At 57.4% G+C, this 19,594-nt stretch overlaps 2 protein-coding genes and 1 long non-coding RNA gene across 4 annotated transcripts; all 3 read right to left on the minus strand.

Moving 5' to 3' along the window:
- Positions 1-128: 128 nt before the first annotated feature.
- Positions 129-7,056, minus strand: LOC113610488 (uncharacterized). Of its 2 annotated transcripts, XR_003429102.1 has the most exons (5): positions 6,873-7,056; positions 5,299-5,495; positions 4,701-4,759; positions 4,325-4,429; positions 129-1,554 (listed from the first exon to the last, which is right to left on the minus strand). It is a non-coding gene; the product is annotated as an uncharacterized LOC113610488 (long non-coding RNA). The 2 variants fall into 2 exon arrangements; XR_003429101.1 differs by having other exon boundaries at positions 5,299-7,056.
- Positions 7,057-7,076: 20 nt separating this feature from the next.
- Positions 7,077-11,183, minus strand: LOC113610429 (pulmonary surfactant-associated protein D). Its single transcript, XM_027088574.1, has 3 exons — positions 11,070-11,183; positions 7,130-9,500; positions 7,077-7,086 (listed from the first exon to the last, which is right to left on the minus strand). Exons 2-3 carry the CDS (start codon positions 7,753-7,755, stop codon positions 7,077-7,079), a joined length of 636 nt encoding a protein of 211 aa, XP_026944375.1. The 5' UTR covers positions 7,756-9,500; positions 11,070-11,183.
- A 2,992-nt stretch (positions 11,184-14,175) lies between these two features.
- Positions 14,176-16,156, minus strand: SDF2L1 (stromal cell derived factor 2 like 1). Its single transcript, XM_027088584.1, has 3 exons — positions 15,895-16,156; positions 15,401-15,597; positions 14,176-14,578 (listed from the first exon to the last, which is right to left on the minus strand). The coding sequence occupies exons 1-3, from the start codon at positions 16,079-16,081 to the stop codon at positions 14,297-14,299; spliced, it is 666 nt and encodes a 221-aa protein (XP_026944385.1). The 5' UTR covers positions 16,082-16,156; the 3' UTR covers positions 14,176-14,296.
- Between the last annotated feature and the right edge of the window lie 3,438 nt (positions 16,157-19,594).

Raw genomic sequence — 19,594 nt, forward strand, 5'->3', positions numbered from 1 at the left:
GGCCACGTCGGGGCTGAGCTGCTTCCGCCTCGAAACCCCGTCTTCCCGGGGGCCTCTAGCTGGACCGCCTCACCCAACCGGCCCCGGCTCAACGCCATCCCCGCCCAAACCCGCCCTGGATTCTCAGGTCTTAGGCCTGGAGCCCCAAGAACCCCCAGCCTCGGCCCCATCACCGCTCCCCGCCAGGCCGAAACCTCCAAAGCGACGTACACATTCCCTGCCTGCCCACTTACCGCCCATTTGGTCCCCACCGCCTGCAGGCCTCTCTCCTGGGCGGCCCAGGGGCCGGTGGCCATGAAGCCTGAAGGTCTAAAGCCCTGATGATCCCTTCGGTCTCTTCTGACTGACCCTTCCTTCGGCTGGACCACCACGTTTGTATGCCCCGGCCGAGCCCTGGACCTCCCTCTACACTCAAGCACTGGGTGACCTTGCCCAGGCTCATGGCTTTAAACACCTGTATCCCTTGTCTCCAAACACGAAATGGCCAGCACTTCTGCCTTCTGACCTCTACCTGGGCACCGACTGAACTCAAATTTAACATGTCTGGTAAAAGCATAATTCTCCACCCCCATCTACCCCTAGTGTCCACTCTCCTCAAGGTACCACTGTCCACCCAGTCACCCCATACACCTCGATCTCAGCTCCCACAAGGGCTTATCACAATTTGTAATCCTGTACTAATTTATCTATGTACTGGCTTACCACACACACATGGATGGGACATAAGCTCCTTAAGGGCCAGGACCCCAACTGCTTGGTCTATTATCTCCAGTAGCAAGCAAGGTGCAGGGCATCCACAGGGCTCAACCGACATCTGCTAATGGCCAGCATCATTGGGCACTTTGTGAGGACTCATGTCTCACATGCAGGTTTGATTCTAAAGTCAGCGTGGGAGGTAATCAGAGTCACGTGTCTTTGAAACTCTTTAGGGAGGTGCCAAATTGGAAACTGACTCGCCAGCTCATTTTCCTCCCAGGAGGGAACAGACCACTGTTTCTAAACTTGCACCCAGATAAGCCTTGTGTTTAGGAGCCAGGTGTAGCAAAAACTGGTAGTCTTGCAACTCAGTGGGGTCAAGTGAGGCACAACGGGGCCACAGAGTTACTGCAGGGAGGGGCAACACACTCCCCGCACTCAACACTCTTTCAAAGTGCACAGGACTGAGTTCCCAGGTTAGGTGCAAGTGAGGGGACTTCACTGACCTGACCACCTACTGTGTGCAGTCTCAGGCCAAAGAGCCTCAGGCTTGCGCTACCCTGACCACCTCTTGGGGTTGCAGAGAGCCCGTGGGACTGCACGGCCCCTGGGTAGCGTGGCACGAGGAAGGAACCACCAGGGGAACTTTATTCATTCTCCTGCCGTGGTCTGTACAGAAGAGGTTATGGGTCCCTCTGGTGGGGCGTGGACTCTGCGCTGCCAGGGTCATTCTCTGATTCATCTTTGGGTCTGGGCACAGGCTGGAACTTGAGCAGGACAGGCAGGGTGAAGATGGAGGCCTTCACAGATGGGGATAGCATCTCCTCGGTGCTGGCAGAACCACTACAGGCTGAGGGCCTGTTCAGGAAACACACAAGACATGGGTCCATGAGGGGGACACGGCACACAGGGCCATCAGAGGAACACACGACAAAACCCAGGCTGTGGGATGGCTCTCGATACATTACTGCTGCTGGAAATCCCTCCCATGGATGTTTGCTCAAGGCTGTTCATTGCAGCAATGTTTGTGATTGTGTAAACCTGGAGACAATCCAAACGTCCATCAGGGAACAGCTAAAAAAACCATGGTACAGGCATGCAGTGGACTATTCCACAGCTGTTTAAGGAACAAAGTTGGTCTGTACATCCCAGCAAGTAAAGACACCCCAATGGTACAGTAATGGAAAGAACAAGTAGCTGAGAAGTACGTGCAGTATGATCCTGATTTGATTTAAAAAATTAACCAATGTATTGGGACTCATATTTCATGTATTCATTTCTATATTGTGACCTTTTTTCCATAGAGTATGTTATGCTTTTGTAAACTTTTAGAAAACAATTTAAAATAACCCATTTTGGGGGATAGTGCCAAGACAGCACAGCTCACTCAGAAAGCAATACATAACAGGAGGCTAAACATTGTCCCCATTAATGAAATATTTCAACAAGCAAGGGTAGTTGAATAAATGATGCTCCGTCCACACAATGGGGTGGGTATTCTGCATCTATGATTACTGGTGAATTTCTAGGTATTTTTAATGACAGGGAAGCAACATGTTCCAGAACTGGCTGCAAAACTGCTCACAGGACGCTCCTGATTACGTGACAAACTACTACCTGTGCACGTACACTCGTGTCCATGGGGAACACCTACAGTGAAACAGGGATATGTGCCAACAATGGTTATTTCTGACCTTGGGAGTGAGAGTGATTGGTGTCTTTTTTGGGTAGTTTTCAAACTGTCTACAGTAACTAGATCCTGTTTCAGAATCTGAAAAATGGTAGTGCTTTTGAAAACTGTTCCTACCCTTTCCCTTGTAATTTCACTTCTGGAAATTCATCTTGAGATTCAGGGACAGCTTAGCACATAAAGATAGTGATGCCAGGGAATTCCCTGGCGGTCCAGTGGTTAGGACCCCACATCTCACTGCCAAGGGCCCAGGCTCAATCCCTGGTCAGGGAACTAAGACCCCACAAGCCGCGCAGCAGGTGCAAGAAGGGCATGTTGACCTTCACCCGTTTTCTCTGGAAGTGGGAGATAACATATTTATGCCCACCCACCACACGCATAGACACACACGCATGCACACACACACGCTGAGTGAGGGTACCGCACATGCTGGACGTCTGTCACACGGCCAAGGAAGCTGACCAATTTATGGTATGGTTTCATTTATATAAAATGTCCAGAACTGACAAACCTATAGCGACAGAAAGTAGGTTAGTGGCTGTCTAGGGCTGAGGGAGAGGGAGGGCCAAATAGGCAGAGGACTTTCAGGGCAGGGAAACTATTCCATACAACACTGTAATAGTGGACACACGTCATTATACATTTGTCCAAAACCATAAGATGTACGTCACCAGGAGTGACCCTAATGTGAACCACGGACTTTACATAATGACACGTCAATGTAGGTCATAGTTTGTATTAAAGGTCCCACTCTCTGGCAGATGTTGATCGCGGGGGAGGCTGTGTGGGGAGGGCAGAGGGATATGGAACTCTCTGTACTTTCAGCTCAGTTTTACTGTAAACCCTAAACTACTCTAAAAAATGAAATCTATTTGAAAATTTTAAAAAGAATGAGTACTGCTACAACATGGATGAACTGCAAAAACATTAACCAACTGAAAGGAGCCAGATACAAAGACCACATATCTTACAATACCATTTATAGCAAACGTCCAGAACAAGCAAATCTATAGACAGAAAGTGCTGAAGAGGGGCGAGTGGAAGAGTGAGGGCTATGGGTTTCTGGGGTGAGGAAAGTGTGCTAAAATTAATTGTGGTGATGCATTCATAACTGTGACTATACCAAAGACCATAGAATTGTGTGTTTATTTATTTATTTATTTATTTATTTAATCATTTTTGGCCACACCGTGCAGCTTGCGGGATCTTAGTTCCCCAACCAGGGATGGAACCTCAGCCCCCTGCAGTGGAAGCACGGAGTCCTAACCACTGGACTGCCAAGGAAATCCCAGGAATTGTATTTATTAAATGGGTGAATTATACCATGTGAATAATACCTCAATAAAGCTGTTTTAAAAAAAAGTCATCTGATGCAATGAAGCAGCCAATCCAAACACTCAATGATGTGGGAAATACTTGACAAAAACGGTAATAAAAAACCCATATTCAGGGGCTTCCCTGGTGGCGCAGTGGTTGAGAGTCCACCTGCTGATACAGGGGACGCGGGTTCGTGCCCCGGTCCGGGAAGATCCCACATGCCGCGGAGCGGCTGGGCCCGTGAGCCATGGCTGCTGAGCCTGTGCATCCGGAGACTGTGCTCCGCAACGGGAGAGGCCACAACAGTGAGAGGCCCGCGGACCGCAATAAAAAAAACAAACAAAAAAACCCCCATATTCAGTAAATCCCTGCTTTGCAAAACACACATGTAGATAAAGCACGGGGCTGCCCACAGCTGATTGAATCGTTCCCTTCTGTTGGCCTCTGGGCTGTTTGTTTCTGGTTTCCCACCAGCACAAACACTAGGAAGGGGAAGCAACTTTCCAGCACGCCTGACGACATTAGGGTCCATCCTGGAAGTGGGAGCGACCATCACACTGAATATCCTTCCAGCCCTCACGCACGCTGCTCAGAGGCCAGACGGTTCGGGGGCACACTTACCAGGGGAAGCCAGGGCAGTGGAGCTTGTGCGCATTGTTCCTGGCCAAGTACGAGAAGTGAAAGCCTCCAGGATTGAGGACCAAGGGGGTCAGATCGACTACGCGGCTGCAAGACAGGGCGGGGCAGGGGACACACTCAGCTCTGGGCTCCTCCAGGGCAGGGGGTGCCTCCCCAGCCTCGGGGGGTACGGGGGCTCCGTACACAGGCAGATCTCTGAGCCCCAACTCCTCCCCAGGACCAAGAGGGGAAGGACCACTCAGGATTGTGGGATGGATCCACTACGAGAGGGGAGGGAATCATAGCCCAGCTGGCACACAGCAGGCTCCCCCAAACCCTCCCGTCTCATTTGCCTCGGGCCCAGGATAAATCCTCCCACCTCTTCGGGCCAGTCCAGTCCAATTTTGCTTCAGACCTCGAAACTTCCAATTACTCCATCTTCAGCAAACAAAAGAAACTTTAGGACAAGGGTGGGATCCTCATCGTGAAGAGAAACACCTTCTCCAAGAACTATGAGAACGATGTGCCTTCCAGTCAATCAGCAAACACATCAGGCTCATCCTCGGTGCCACCTGGAGCTTGGTGTTAGGGGGATGGGGCCCGGCGTGCGGGCTGGGAGCCAACAGAGGAGATCCCAGCCCCGCCTGGGGGACAGGTGACGAGCGGGAGTTAGGAAGGGTAGGCGAGTCGGAAGAGCACTGCAGAGGCACTTAGAGGGTGGCCTGGAGAATGACACCCACGGGGAGAGGCAGGTTTCAGGCATCCCCTGGAAGCCCCGGGATTGCGCTGAGTGCACTGAGGCCAGGCAGGCGGAGTCCTGTGCCTCCCCCAGCCCAACTCTGCGAGCAGAGCAGCCCCCTTTCATCTATCTACTGCTGCCTGCAGAGGAAGTTCTGGGAACCACTGCTGTGGGCCCGGGCATCGCTGGGGTGCTTCTGAGCAGGGGGTTAGAGGCTGCCCCTCCCAGGGCCACTGACCGATGTGCTGGGCAGCGGAGGGAAGGGGCCAAAGACCCTGGGCAGAGTGTAGACAGAGGTTGATGGGGCCACGATGGAGGCCATGGTGGTGGCAGGCAGTGGCAGCAGGGTTGGTGGCAGGCACGGGGAGGTCGACCGGTCCCACAAGAGGATGGGTTCTGGTTTCTTCGGTTTTCGCTTGCTTCTCTTCTTGGCATCTGGGACAGAAGGTGTCGGTGATCACCTATCCCAAGGCCCGAACAGGTTGGGGGGGCGCCAAACACAGGCCCTCCAACAAGGAGGGAGGCAGGCCCACAAAGGGCACCACTACCGACAGGCACGAACACACGCCACCTCACTGGCCCCAAAACCGCCCCACAGGGAAACGGTACTTTTGTCTCTATCTTACGAGTGAAGTGGGAAGCTCGAACTATACAAGGCCCATGCAGGGACCATGCCAGGCTGTCTGCCTTCCAGGACAGAATTTCACAGGAAGTGATGGAGTGTCACCGCCAAGGAGGGCTGGGCTTGGCCCGAGCAGGTTGGCCTGCCACCCACTCTCCCAGGCATGGCACAAAGCCCTGGAGCCTGCCAGCACCCCAGTGGGTTGTCCAGTCCCCAGACAGTGAGCCCACCGAATACACGCAGCCCCGGGTCATCCTGGGGGTGCGCAAAGGGTGCATGGGGAGGAAGTCTTGCAGAGGTGGGCTTGGGGAGGAACCTAAGGCCTGCACCTCCTCTCTCCTGTTCTGATGAGTCTGGCTCTTTCTACTGTTCAAAGCTGGGTCCCACCAGCAAAGTAGGAGGTAACAAGCCCCTCCTGCAGCCTCTCAGACGGCTCATCTAGAGTGAGATAAGCACTGCCAGGGAGCACTGGTTGGAGGCTGAGCACCAGCCCTGAGTCTCAGTCCAGCTCCACCACACCTGTGTGGCCTACACAGGCCGGACAACCTCCCCGGGCCTCCATTTCCTCTTCTGTAAAACAGGGATAAATAACACCACACCAGCATCTTGGGAGACCGCGGTAAGAGCTACACATGCTGTGGGTCCAGCTGTTGGATGAAACGGTGCTGTGGGACCCCCCCCAGATGAGCTGGGCCCCCCGATGTGAGGCGAGACAAAGAAGCCCAACACCACCATCCATCCCTGAACACGGACACTCCCAAGGACCAAATCCAAACTTCATCAAGGCTTTAGAACGACTATCCAAGAAATAACAGGCAGAGGGGGAAGAGCAAACACACCAGTGGACCCAGACAACAGATACAAACCCATCGAGTGGGTCCCCCAAAGGACAACACAGTTTTTTAGTCCATAGCATCGGGGAAAAGTGAGGGCATCCCGCGTCAAAAGTAACTTCAAAAGACGAGGCCAGAATCCCCACCTGCCACCCTGTGTGGCCACTAATGAGGTCACCTCTCATTTCACTCTCCCAGGGCCCGGGGTGTACACGAATTTGCCTCCCACCCAAACAGTATGCGGGCCTTGCCGAGTCCTGATTGACAGACCAAGTGTAGATAGCCTTCTGTGGACCACCGGGGAGATGTGAGTCAGGTCAACCAGGCCGCTCGAGCCCAGTGCGGATGGAGCCTCACCCTGGGAGTATAAGTGCACGCGGTGGATGCGCCTCTTGAGCTGCTCCAAGCGCTGGTGCATCTCCAGGGCGCCCATGCTGTTGCAACAGTTCAGCTCCCCCTGGACGGCACACGAGACCTTGGCCTGCGACGACAGCGGGAGAGGAAGGGAGGAGGAAGCTGGACGGGTGAGCCGCCTAGCCGGGGCCGCCTCCTTAAAGTCCCCTACCAGCAGCTCAAGCAGGGCGGACACCGGCGCCCCGCCCCCACCTCGGAACCCCGGAGCCCCGCCCTCCCGGGCCCGCACCCAGAGGAAGGACAGGAGCCCACGCCGCTCGCACTCCGCCTGCTTGCCCTTGCGCACCACGCTCTCATCCAGCGCCGGGTTGCGGTCGAGGCTAAGGAAGAGGAGGCGCAGCGCGCTCTCAGTGTAGGTCGCCGCTTGCCTCTCGAAGTCCTCCTCGGGGATGAGCTGGCAGAAGGTCACACTCTGCGGGAACTCGCTGTCGAACTCGTCCAGAACCTCCATTCTCGAGGGCTTCGGCTGCCCGGCTGCCTGGGGGCGGAGCGGCCGTCGGGGCGGGGCCCCGGACGCGCCCACTCCACCGGCCCCAGGAGGGGAGGAGGGAGACCCCCCCCCCCGAGGGCCAGAGCTCGGGTCACTATCCAGGCGGGGCCACCGGGGTCCGGGCGCGCCCATCCTCCCGCCCAGGTCAGGGAGAGGAGGGGTCGGCCCCAGAGGGCCAGGCCCGGGGACGCACCGTGGTCCCCTTCCCGCCGCGCCGCGCCTACGCAGGATCCCTCCGCGCGCGCCGCCGCACGGACAGCTCGGGCCAGTCTCGGGAGACCGCGGGCCAATCCGCGCGAGACAGCCGCACGTGACAATGCCCGCCGCTCTGCGCATGCGCCTTCACGCTTCGACGGGGCGGACGGCGGGACGCAGCTACCCCTGCAGGAGGCCCATACCCCGGGGTGCCGCCCGTGGCCAAGCCAATTCTCACAACTTCTTTGAGGCGCTCGGCCCCCGGCCGGACTCCAGTACCTCCCATCTTGGCTGCTCCCCTCCTCCTCACCGTCTGTAGACAAGGCCCCAAGAGTTCTTTCTGCCCCCAACTCCTCTAGCCCCGGACTTTTCACGCTCTTCTGACTTCCTCTCCCGCTTCTATCCCGTCTCCTCTCCTCATGAGGGTCCTGTCTTTACCATACCTTCTTGGACATCTTACCCACTTCTTAGTCCCAACCCAGAACTGACTTTAACCCCAAGTCCCTTGAGTTACAGACCCACATCTAAGTGTCCCCAGGGGACGTTTCCTGGGCATCTCACGCTCAGCACATCCGAATTGGCATGCAGCTTCTTCCCTTCCACCCAGAAATCTGCTTCTCTTTTCCCTCTCCTACTTGGTCAGTGGCCGACCCCACCATCCACCCCTGCTGCTGATGAGGGGGTGTGCCCTGGACTGCTTAGTTCAGGTCCCCTCCTAACCCAGCCCCCTCTCCATCAGCCCTGTGATCCATGGAGTGCACCTGAGATTTTTTCACTTCCTACCACCAAACGGCCAGCCCCAGCTCTCCCCAACACAAGAGGTGGCATTCACTTCCTCTTGCTTTGATGTCACAGATCAAGATGGACACAACCAAAAAAAAAAAAAAAAAAAAGATGGACACAACCAAGGAGGGAGAAGGTATGGCCTGTGCATCTCGCCTACAGGTGCAGGCAGACTCAGATACACCTGCATCCAAATCTCTGCCACCATTCTGCCACCTGCCCCGGGCAGGTGGCCCCGGATGTGAGGCTGGGCCCATATGACTTACAAAATCAGATTTGACTTTAAAATACATAGTAGGTGCCTTTTTAAAAACAGGACAAGCATCCTCTGAGAGGTCGGGCAGACCCCTGATTAACACCCCCATCATGTTATGCTTATAATACTTTACACTTTTTCTGTTTATTTGGATTTTTAAAGTGTATTGTGCCAGGTACTGCCAAACTACATGCTCCCTGCCTTCAGGGGCTCCCCGTTTAAAGAGGGCTTCAGCCACAGGGAGAAAAATGTGATCTAACATGCTCTGGTGGAGGAACATTGGATGTCTTGGAGTCCAGGGAAGTCTTCCCATAGGAGGGGACATTTGAGCAGTGCCCTGAGTTCACAAGCCTCTCCGAGCAAGGGCAGGAGACAGCTGCATGGGGGTCTTTGGCCAATGGGTACATAATCTGCACGAGAGCAAGAGGTGGCCACCTCCAGCCATGGGCCTAAGTCAGGTGACCTTGGGATGGAGGAACCCCAAGGGGTCAGGCCTAGGAGACAGAGGAGCATGTGTCATTTCCCCTCATCCTCCCCGGATGCCAGGGCTTCTACGCCCAGGGTGGGGGTGAAGCCAGGGTCCCTCTGTGCTCAACCATTGGTGAGGGGTACTCCCAAATGCCCATCCGGAGACCTGGGCCTCCTCTCAAGGAGACAGGCTTGAGTGGCTGTCACTGGGTACATCAAAATCTTTTGTGTCTGGTCCTGATGCTGAAGGTGACCCTGCAAGCACGCCTGGGGCCAGGCTTCTTGGCAGTTGGGCTCCACTCCCCCCGATTCCAGCTGTGAGGGTGGGCATGCCAGGCACCTCACAGTCTCTCCTGCAGGCTCAGGGCAGCACATGTCCCTGTAAGAGAACAAGTGGGCATGGTTGGAGGACGTGAGCTGCAGGCTTTGTATCCCGAGTCCACTGTCCGCCCAGCTAGTACTGCTCCTGCTGAGAACACAGGAGAACATTCTCTCCAGAGCTTGGCCCTCCCCAGGCCTTCCAGGAAGGCTGGGCCCAGGGCACCTCCACGGAGTCAAGGTTGTTGAGCTGGCTCTGAGCCAGGCCCGGGCAAACCCTCCGTGCAAAGCAATGGGCCTCTTTCTCCACAGGGCCCTGACCAAACCTCAAGCCCACAGGCTTACCTGGGAGCTGGTTGTAAAGATCCTCTTCAAACCATAGCATTTCTGAGTCGGAGGCCTCTGCCCCTTCCCCCTGTCCAGCCATGACCCAGATGGACAGGTTGGCGGAGGACCCCCCAGCTCTGCCCTCACCTGATCCTCCGATGGAGAGTCCAGACCAGCTCCGCACCTGCGCCTTACTGCTGGTTAGTGGAGTGAGGCAGCAAGACTCCCCCCCACCTCCCAGGCACTGTGGGTGGTGGGCTGGGCCTGACCGATGCCCTTTCATCATTGCACTGCTTCCCAGTGGCCCACAGTAGTGCAACAGGGAAAGAGTGTCAGGCAGGCCTGCCAGTGCCTCTCCCAGTGGTAGGTGGGGATCTGAGACCTGGAATGCAGGCCCACTGGGGCCTGGGGCGGGGCCTCTGCCTGGGGAAAGGGTGCCCTCTGACCCCAGAGGCCCAGGCCTGGCCAGGATCTCAAGTTTCCATGGAGAAGGGATAGGAGCTGGGCAAGGGGGAGGGGAGGGCCTGCAGGTCCAGGGGCCAGGCCTGGGGAGGGAAAGTAGCAGTATGGGGGAAGGGGTCCCCAAGGCTGGTCCCCGATGCTTTGACAATATCATTGCACTGCTCCTCAAAGCACAGTAGTGCAACCTCGTCAGAGCACCTGCGGCCAGCAGGGGGGAGCCCCATCACCCCCAATACACGCAGAGCGGGAAGCCCAACCGTAGGTGGGTGGGGCTAGGGCCCCATTCCTAGACAGCAGGGCGGGGAGGGGATTTCAGCGGGGCTGCGGTCCTCGGAGTCCTCAGGACCCCAGAGGGGCCGGACCCTCCCCAGCACCCTCCAGATTGCCGTGGGGTTGCGACCCCAGACTGAGGGGGGCAGCTCCACACCCTGAGCGGGAGCGCGCCCGGGAAAGGGCGCACACACAAAGGAGAGGGGCCCGCGCTTCAACGCGGTCCGAAACCCACTCGCGCCTGGGGCGGGAGTGGATATAGCCCGACGACCCTGCGCCCTCCCACGGCCTGAGGCTCCGGGAGAAGAAGGGTGGTCCCACTCCGGGCCGACGCGCCCCTGCCGGCCCCCATCCTTGGCCTCTGGCTCTTGGCCCCCAAGTTGGGCTCCGCATTCTGTCCCAACAGATTCCCTGCCCGGCGGCCCAGAGCGGAGAAGAGGAATGGGGGCTTCCCGCCCCTCTGAGGTCCCCTGCCCGGAGGGGGCGCCCGGGGTCTGGGCTGCGCCCCTCCACACCGCCCGCCGGGTAGGGCCGCCCTGCCCGCGCCCCCACCTCGGACCCAGCTACTCACGCGGCGGGACGCCCTTTCCGTCCCGGGCCGGGGCAGGACTCGGGAGGTTGCGGGGACAGGTCCCGGCGGCCGTCAGCCCGCGCTGCCCCCCAGGACCACCCCGCACCTCGTGGCGCCCTCCCGCCGCCGGCTCCATCTTTAACTCGCTGACAGGCGGCGGCCCAGCCCCCGGCTCCTTAGCATAGCGCCGCGCTCATTGGCCGGCGCCGGCGGGGGCTTCGCCTTCTGCACGCCCATTGGCTGAGGCCGGAGAGATTTCAAAATAGCCTGCGGGCCCGGATTGGCCCGGCGCGGGCAGAGGCTGAGGCTCCGCGGTTTTAACAATGAGTTCTACAAACACTTTCTCCCCATTCATAACTTATCAAAGGGAACTTTGCCCGCCTTTTCGCAGCTCTAGTCTCGGTGAGTTTTCTCGCCGCGCGGGCGAGCGCTCTTGGTAGCCCAGTCGGGGGCGCCGGCCGCGCGGCCAAGCCCGCTGGGGAGGGGGCTACGACTGGAGGAAAATGTCCGGACCCGCGGTCAAGCCTGCACCAACCGGGCCGCAGGTTGCCCCGTTTTGCAAACTGAAATTGCTCCCTGTGCCTCTCGGATGGCATGTTCGGCTGCGGTGGGCTTCCTGGCTGGGATAGCCACCTCCCCACCCAAACCCCACCGCATCGCCCGACTTGACCCAAATGAGATTTGTCTGAAGCCCAAGGGTGGGCCTGGGCTGCGGGACCTGGTCTTGGAGCCCCCGGAGGCTTGTGGATCTGTGGGAGGCACGGGGAAGGGGGCGTCGCTTGGGTCCCTGCGTGACTGCGGATAAGCATTCATTAAATGCTTTCGCAGAGCTGATGACCCGGAAGGATGTACGCGGCCCGCCTGGCCCTCATAGAGCTGCAGTGTGTGTTGGAGCGGGTGGTGCTTAGGCTACTGTGGATCTGTGGCCCCTCCTCTTTTATTCTCTCAGTCCAGTGGCTGAGAGCAAATGCTTTGGAGGCAGGCAGAGCTGGGTTTGAATCTTTAGCAACCTCGGTTGCCTCCTCTGCAAAATTAAGATAACAGTTGAACGTGCTATGCTTCGTAGGGTTGTTGCCAGGAGCAAATGAGATGCTCTGTAAATCGTTGGCCCAGTGCCTGGCACTTAGTTTTCAATAAATGAGAGCTCGGCTGCTGCTGCGGTTTTAATTTTTGGTCTTGTACTGCATTCTGCCTGCAGCCCTCTCACCTGCTCCCACAGCTTTGGCCTTGATTTCCCAAGGATTTTTACATGCTGTGTACTGTTGGAGTCTGCTCTTAATTAACACTCCTCACTTTTTGTATGTGTGGTGGTAGGGAGGTAACAGAGGCAGAAGTGGGTTCTTACAGCCCAGAGGGGCCGGGGTGGATCAGAGGAATGCCCCTTAGATTTGCAGTGTGCGTCACACTTTTGGTGCCCCGCCTACACCCCCTTGGCACTCACCTCTACCAAAAGGATGTTCCCTGCTGGCACCTGCGGCTCTGCCTAAGGTCTTCATTCTGGCTGTAGAATACAGGGCAAGTGGGAAGTGCTGCAGAGTAATCCTCCCACCTGCCCAGCAGCCCTCAGCCAATGAGAGAAGATATGCTGGTTGGATAAGTACCCCCACTTTCTTGCCCCTTGGTTGGGACAACTTTTTTTTTTTTTTTTTTTTTTTGCGGTACGCGGGCCTCACACTGTTGTGGCCTCTCCTGTTGTGGAGCACAGGCTCCAGACGCGCAGGCTCAGCGGCCATGGCTCACGGGCCCAGCCGCTCCGCGGCATGTGGGATCTTCCCGGACCGGGGCACGAACCCATGTCCCCTGCATCGGCAGGCGGACTCTCAACCACTGCGCCACCAGGGAAGCCCGGTTGGGACAACTTTGATGCATGTTCTACATGGAGACCCGGTGCTCCCCGGTGGGATGAAGCCCTAGTTGCCCACAGGGGTGACTTGCTCAGTAATGCAACCTTCACCAGCTGCCTTGCCTGCTCCTCTGAGCCCCACTCCTCTGCCCCAGTGTTTTCTGGGATCACTTCCCAACCATCTGCTTGCACTCCTGTCTCAGGTCAGGTGAGTGATGGGAGAGAAGTGGAGACTTGTAGACGATGCTCAAGAGGTTTGAGCAGAGCAGGACCTCATGGGGGAGGGGGCAGGGGCGTAAAGGGCCTAATTATGACCCTCCTCCCCTCAGGTCTCACAATTGGCTAGAGCTTTTCTCCCACCCCCTAAGGTCAATTGATTTCTCAGAAGTAAGGTGCTCTGCTCACCCTCCTCTAAGACCCTTCCAACCAGTTGCCACCCCCAGCCTCTCCTTCGGCTCTTTCATTCTCCTGCAGGAAAGTGGCAGCTGCCCAAGCCTCTCTGACTGTAATCTCCGCCATAACCTCTAGAGGTCACCCACGCACCAGCAAAATAGCTATTACCTTCCTTTATCAGGGCCCGCCTATTTATTGCTCCTTTCTTTAAATTGCAATGCTTTGCCGGCTCAAATTGTGCCTCTTCTTCCAGGAAGCCTTCTCAGATGTCTGCAGCTGGCAGTTCTCTGTGGTTATCTTCCTTTGCAATATCTTTTGAAGTTTTGTTAGGGCCTCCGGACTTTGAAAGGTTATAGTGGGGCGTGAGATGCCACACGTCTGGGCTGGCTGGGTGTGTGGGGTGCCATCTGCACCGAGAGGGATCCTGCGATGCAAATTTCCAGCAGATAAGCAGAGTCCTGACCCAGTGCTTGGTCAAAGGCAAGTGTCCAGACTGTCACAACTGCCAGTGGAGGGGTGCCAGGAGGAGGGGGTGCACCTCAAGGGATGAGGGGCTGGAGAGCTTGTGCCCATCCCAGCTGGTAGGGAGTGGGGCCTCTGCTACCTCGCTGAGGCCCCAGCCCTCATCAGGAAGGTTCATGAAGCTCAGGGGCTGGGGAACTGGAGTCACTGGGGCCATTGGACCATCTGAGGGTGGAGAGGGAGCTGTGATGGCCCTGGGCAGTGTTGGGAGTGCACGGAAGAGCATCAGAGAGGTTTGGATGGGTTAAGCTGCCATCTGTGGGACAGAGGATTTGCACTGAGGAAGAGATGCTGACCTGGGCCAGCTGGCAGCTCCTGGTCGCCCCCAGGCTCACAGCAAAATGCAACCACAGGCCAATATTCTTTAATCATAAAGGCACTTGAGAACCCCTACAAACTCAAAGTCTCCCCCAAGAGTGGCCCTGCAGATGACCCACCCTGCTGCCCTCCACCCGCAGGTCCACGGCACTCAGAGTTCATCGTGGCCTGCAGAGGCCTCCACGCTGGGCTTGATGAAGATGCCTTCCATGGCCTTCCACCTATTGTGGGTGTTGGCGCTGGGCATGCCGTGCACCTCGAGCTGCCCCCGGATGGGGCTCCCGTACTGCTCGCCGGTGACCGACAGGAACACGGAAGTGCCCACGTGCTGGAAGCGCACGGCGGCCTCCCGCTCCCAGTGCTGCCCCGAGCAGCGTACCGTCCACAGGTCCAGGTCATCACCCTCGCCGTCCTCCCCAAAGGCGCTCACCTCCTGTGGGGGCGGTGGTGGTGTGGGAGGACAGTGGTCACGCATGACAAAGGGCACACTGAGTCCGCCATGGGCAATTGCCTGGCAGCTGCACTCACACCCAGGTCCTTCCCTGCACCTCTCTGAGCCTCAGCTTCCACAGCTGCAAACTGGGACACCCCCACCCCCATCCCCAGCATCCAGAAGGGCCTCCCCAACACCAGCTCTTCAAACACATGCACACCCCACCTCAGCTGCCTGGACGGTGACCAGTGGCCCCCACAGAACCAAGTCATCCCCCTCCTTCCTCCGCTGGGTTTCTCCTGTCCTAACCCCTCTGACCCTCACTCAGCATCAAGTCTACCCTTCAGGCTGACAGCCAAGGTTCTATTATCTCATCCTTTCCTTCTGATAACCTCCCCAAAGCACCCTCTGTTCCAGTACCACCTCCCACCCAGTTCCAATGAACTCCGCTCACAGGCTCTTCCCCAGGCTTGGAAAGATGCCCTTCTCCTCTCTGCGGCCTGGCGGACTCCTACTCATCCTTCCAGGCCCAGCCCCAGTTCCTCCTCCCCGCGGGGTTCCCATTCCCCACCCCAACGGCCATGCGGATCCCCCTCCTGTGTCCAACTCGCCCCCAGGAGTGGAGCTATCCAGACGGACAGCTCTTCCTGTTTGTGTCCCCGCTGGGCTGAGGGCTCCAGGGGACAGGACCCTGGAGTAGTCACCTCTGCATCCCCCGAGGGGGCGCTCGGCAAACACTTCTGACTTGTAATTCCCGTTTCACCCAGGAAGCTGGGGCTCCGAGCAGATGCCGGGCCCCTCGCACACACGCCAGGGGCTCACCTGGTTGTGGGACAGCGGCGACGGGAAGTGGTGCGTGTGCAGGTTCTTGCCGGTGAGCACGTGCGTCAGCCGCACAGCCTGCCCGCAGCGCACCGGGGACCCGCGCGGACACCCGCCCTCGGAGCCGCCGCGGATCCGCCAGTAGCTGTTGGCGTCGTCAGACGCCTCCACGCCGGTCACCGACTGCTGGCCGCTGCCTGGGGGGCGACACCCCACCCCCGGGGTCGCTGTCAACGCGGGAACTCCGACCCTCGACCCGGACACCATCAGCTTTCCCGGACAACCTCAACCCTGGGATCCAACGGCTCCCCCAGCCCCCGCCCGCCTCCGGCCGCACTCCAAGTCCCTTGGCCCACAGCTCCGAACGGCATCCCGAAGACCCCCTCGAACCGCCGGCCTGTGGCCCTCGGCCCCCAACTACTCCAGCCCCTGATGACCCCCAGCCCCCTGGTCCGCAGAACCCCGACGTCAGACCCCCGCCCCGGCCCGCGCACCGGATCCGTATTTGATGTCGTGCGAGTGCAGCCGCACCCGGTGCTGCGTGTTGAGCAGCTTCAGCACCGACCCGCAGGTCACGACCCCCGCGCCGGTCTTGACGGCACAGCTGCCCGGGACCGAGATCGCCAGCAGCAGCCCCAGCAGCGCCGGGCCGGCAGCTCGGCCGCGGCCCGCGCTCCTCATCGCCCCGGCCGGGCTCCGGCAACTCGGGCCCTGGTCGCTTCCGTCTCCGCCGCCGGCCAATCCGGCTCTGACAGTGCCCGCCACGGCAGCCAATCGCCAGCCCGCACGGCGCTCCGCCTGCACTTCCATTGGGTCCGCGTGGAAAGGACCCGCCCATAGCCTTCCAGAGCAGCGGCTGGGAGGGGACTGGAGACACGAGGAGTGTTTTGATTGGTCCACGCTTCCGAGGACTCACTAATGAGTAAGCCAGGGCAGCGTCGAGCGGAGGGAGTGTGGACAGAGGCGAGGGCGACCGTCCAGCGACCGCCAGGTCCCGGGACACTCGGTTCGCCAGTTCACGAAGCCCCATGATCCTAGACCCCCGAGCCCTCAATCATGGTCTCTCCCTTGGACCCTGGGCCCGCAGCTGCAGGGTCTTGAGGTTGCTCGACCACTAGATTATGTGGTCACAAGTGGGGGCATCTCAGGTACTCAGTCACCTGGTCCTTCAGTCCCTGGACCCCGGGATTAACTAATCCCCCAGTTGCTCGGTCATTGCCCACTCTCTGACATTGAGTCACCTCAGTCCCTGGACCCTGGGGTTTCTGAATTCCCTGAGCCACTCATTGACCCCTTCCAGGGCTTCTCATGGTCTCTAGGCCACTGGGCAGCAGAGGGCAGCAGGGAGCTGTGATGTAGAGGGTAGTGGCAGGTGGTCACCAGAAAGCCCCAGAGCTGTCTTGGGAACCTGGAGCCCTGGGAGACCAAGCGACTGGGAACCAAGCCTGGGTGACTGTGTGTCCCAGGCTTGGGACTCACTGCCTTCTCAGAGGGCTGTCAGCTCAGTCGGTATAAGGGGGGAAACTTAAACCACTGTTTATTTATTCATTCGTGGAACATTCTTACATTGAATTCACTCCAGACCCATCAATTCAGCCCAGCCCAGGAACCGGCTCTGGGATATGTTACTCAATAGGCTGACCACCCGCGCACTTGGTGCACCAGCAAAGCAGGGAGAAAAATTCGTGTTTAATTAAATCATCCAGAATTTTGCATTCAGAAAATCCAGCGTAGAGCCATTTTAATTACAACAATGGGTTATTTTTTGGTTTTCATGTCTCCCTACCCCCACCCCTGGGGCCATGGGGCTTGTGGGATCTTAGTTCCCTGACCAGGGATAGAAGCCAGGCCCCCTGCAGTGGAAGCACAGAGTCTTAACCACCTGACAGTCAGGGAAGTCCTGGTTTTCATGTTTAACATTGTCTTTATTTTGAATTCTATATGGGTCAAGGTGTCTTGATCTTTTCAGTGTTTAGAGTGTCTAATATGCTTACGGTAACTTCCCTGGTGGAGCAGTGGTTAAGAATCCGCCTGCCAACGCAGGGAACACGGGTTCAAGCCCTGGTCTGGGAAGATCCCACATGCTGAGGAGCAACTAAGTAAGTCCAGTGCACCACAACTGCTGAGCCTGCGCTCTAGAGCCCATGAGCCACAATTACTGAGCCCACATGCCACAACTACTGAAGGCCGTGCACCTAGAGCCCATGCTCTGCAACAAGAGAAGCCACCGCAATGAGAAGCCCGCGCAACGCAACGAAGAGTAGCTCCCGCTCGACGCAACTAGAGAAAGCCCACGTGCAGCAATGAAGACCTAATGCAGCCAAAAATAAATAAATAACTGTGTGTCTGTTAAAAAAATGCTTACAGTCTGCCCTGGATTTGGCAGACCCTGCCCTTGAGGGCTAGAGTACAATCTGGGTGTGTCTTCTCGGACACACCAACAAGCATCTCCAACCTAATATGCCCCAAGAAGGACTCCCCGGTCTCCCTCACACTGCTCCTCCCCCAGGCTTCCAAGTCTCAGGAACAGCACCTCATTTACAAGTTGTTCAAGCCCCAAACATGGGATTCATCTTTGATTCCTCTCTTTACCACACTCCTCACATCTACCCCAGCATGTCTTGATGGCTCTGACTCCAAAACAGATTGGAAGGCATCTCTCCTGCGTCCCCCGTCACCACCCTAATCCAAGCCACTCCATCTCCCCTTCAGATATCGACCACCCCTCCTAGAAGATTTCCCTGCTACTCGGGCCCCTCTAAGACATTCTCCACCCAGGAAAGTGATTTCTGTCTTAAAAAGCATAAATCAAGGCACTTCCCTCGTGGTCCAGTGATTAAGACTTTGCCTTCCAATGCAGGGCATGCAGGTTTGATCCCTGGTCAGGGAGCTAAGATCCCACATGCCTTGGGGCCAAAAAACCAAAACATAAAACAGAAGCGATATTGTAACAAATTCAATAAAAACTTTAAAAAAAAAAGTATAAATCAGATCATGCCAGGTGCCTGCTGAAAGCTGCCAACAGCTTCCCATTGCACTGGGAGCAGACAATGGTAAGGACACAGCGAGTAATCTCCCTGACAGGCAAAGAAAGGGTTCCAAGAGCAGCAGAGACCCCAGGGCTGAAGTCGGGAAGCCAACACGGCTCTCCCTGAGTCTCTGGAGCCTCATGGCTTCTCCTAGCTGTTCCTTTTTCCTGCTCACCTCATGGGCAGATGCTCGGGGCCCTCCACCTGGATACCACAGTTTGTCTCCAGGTTCAGATTCTCAAGAGGGGACGTGATTGACTCAACTCAGTTCCAGGCACTGCTCAAGGTGCAGTCAGCCAAGGAGGATGGAGAGGTGTTAGTCTCCAAATACATCTGCTAACAATGCCTCCCACCCCTGTGAGCACAACCTGCTCCTCTCCCCAGTCGTGGAGTCCCTTCCCCCTCTGCTTGGATCTGGGCACGCATCATAATTGGCTTTGACCACAAGAATGCTACAGAAGTGCTGTTTGGGGACTTCTGAGCACAGGCTGCCAGAGCACTCACTGGTGGTTCTTGCTTCCTCCCTCTAGGAAGCCAGCCCCTGCCCAGACAGACCCTTGAATGGCCAGGGGCAACGGGGAGAGAGATGATGTAAGGGGAGAGTCCACGAGGGATGTCCTAGCCTCAGCCCAGTCCCCAGCCGAAAGCAGCACTCCCACCCCAGCTGCTCTGGCTACACCACTGCCAGCTGAGCCCGTAGAACCCCCTCAGAATCATTACAGATGATGATTTTGTTTGAAGCCACTTAAATCTTGGTTTGTTACATGGCAACAGATGCCTGAAACAGGAGCTAAGGGGACCAGTCTGTAGCATCATGTGCCAGTGGTGCCCAAAGGGGCTGCTCCCACCCCAGGGCCTAGATGTGTGCCTCTGAGGCTGGGGTGGGGACATACACTCTTCTCCCTTGAAGACTGGGCAGCAGGACCTGGAAGCCAGAGGGTATTGGATGCACCAGTAGGGCCAATCAACTGTGGCCAAGTGATATGGCAGTAATGTACAAAGCGGCTGTTGTGGCCTCACATGGTGGCGGTGGTGGCAGTGGTGGCCTCGGAGGATAGGCATCAGCACCAAGCATGTGCTTTGAAGGATCCTTGTCACAACAGCTCTGTGGGAAAATGGGTCCCTGACTCCCCACCTAGGACCCTGGCCCCTCTGCCAGTCAGAG

This window comes from Aethalodelphis obliquidens, unplaced genomic scaffold, assembly GCF_003676395.1.
Source record: "Aethalodelphis obliquidens isolate GAN/ISIS:26980383/991018 unplaced genomic scaffold, ASM367639v1 scaffold63, whole genome shotgun sequence".
Lineage (NCBI taxonomy): Eukaryota > Metazoa > Chordata > Mammalia > Artiodactyla > Delphinidae > Aethalodelphis > Aethalodelphis obliquidens.

Bases quoted from the DNA above. Each gene is read 5' to 3' on its own strand.
- SDF2L1 (XM_027088584.1), bottom strand. From the start codon at position 16,081: ATGAGGAGCGCGGGCCGCGGCCGAGCTGCCGGCCCGGCGCTGCTGGGG. The intron at 15,598-15,894 runs GTGCGCGGGCCG...GTCGCCCCCCAG, and splicing joins CGACATCAAATACGGATCCG to GCAGCGGCCAGCAGTCGGTG. The intron at 14,579-15,400 runs GTGAGCCCCTGG...CCGCCCCCACAG, and splicing joins CGCCGCTGTCCCACAACCAG to GAGGTGAGCGCCTTTGGGGA.
- LOC113610429 (XM_027088574.1), bottom strand. From the start codon at position 7,755: ATGCGCAGAGCGGCGGGCATTGTCACGTGCGGCTGTCTCGCGCGGATT.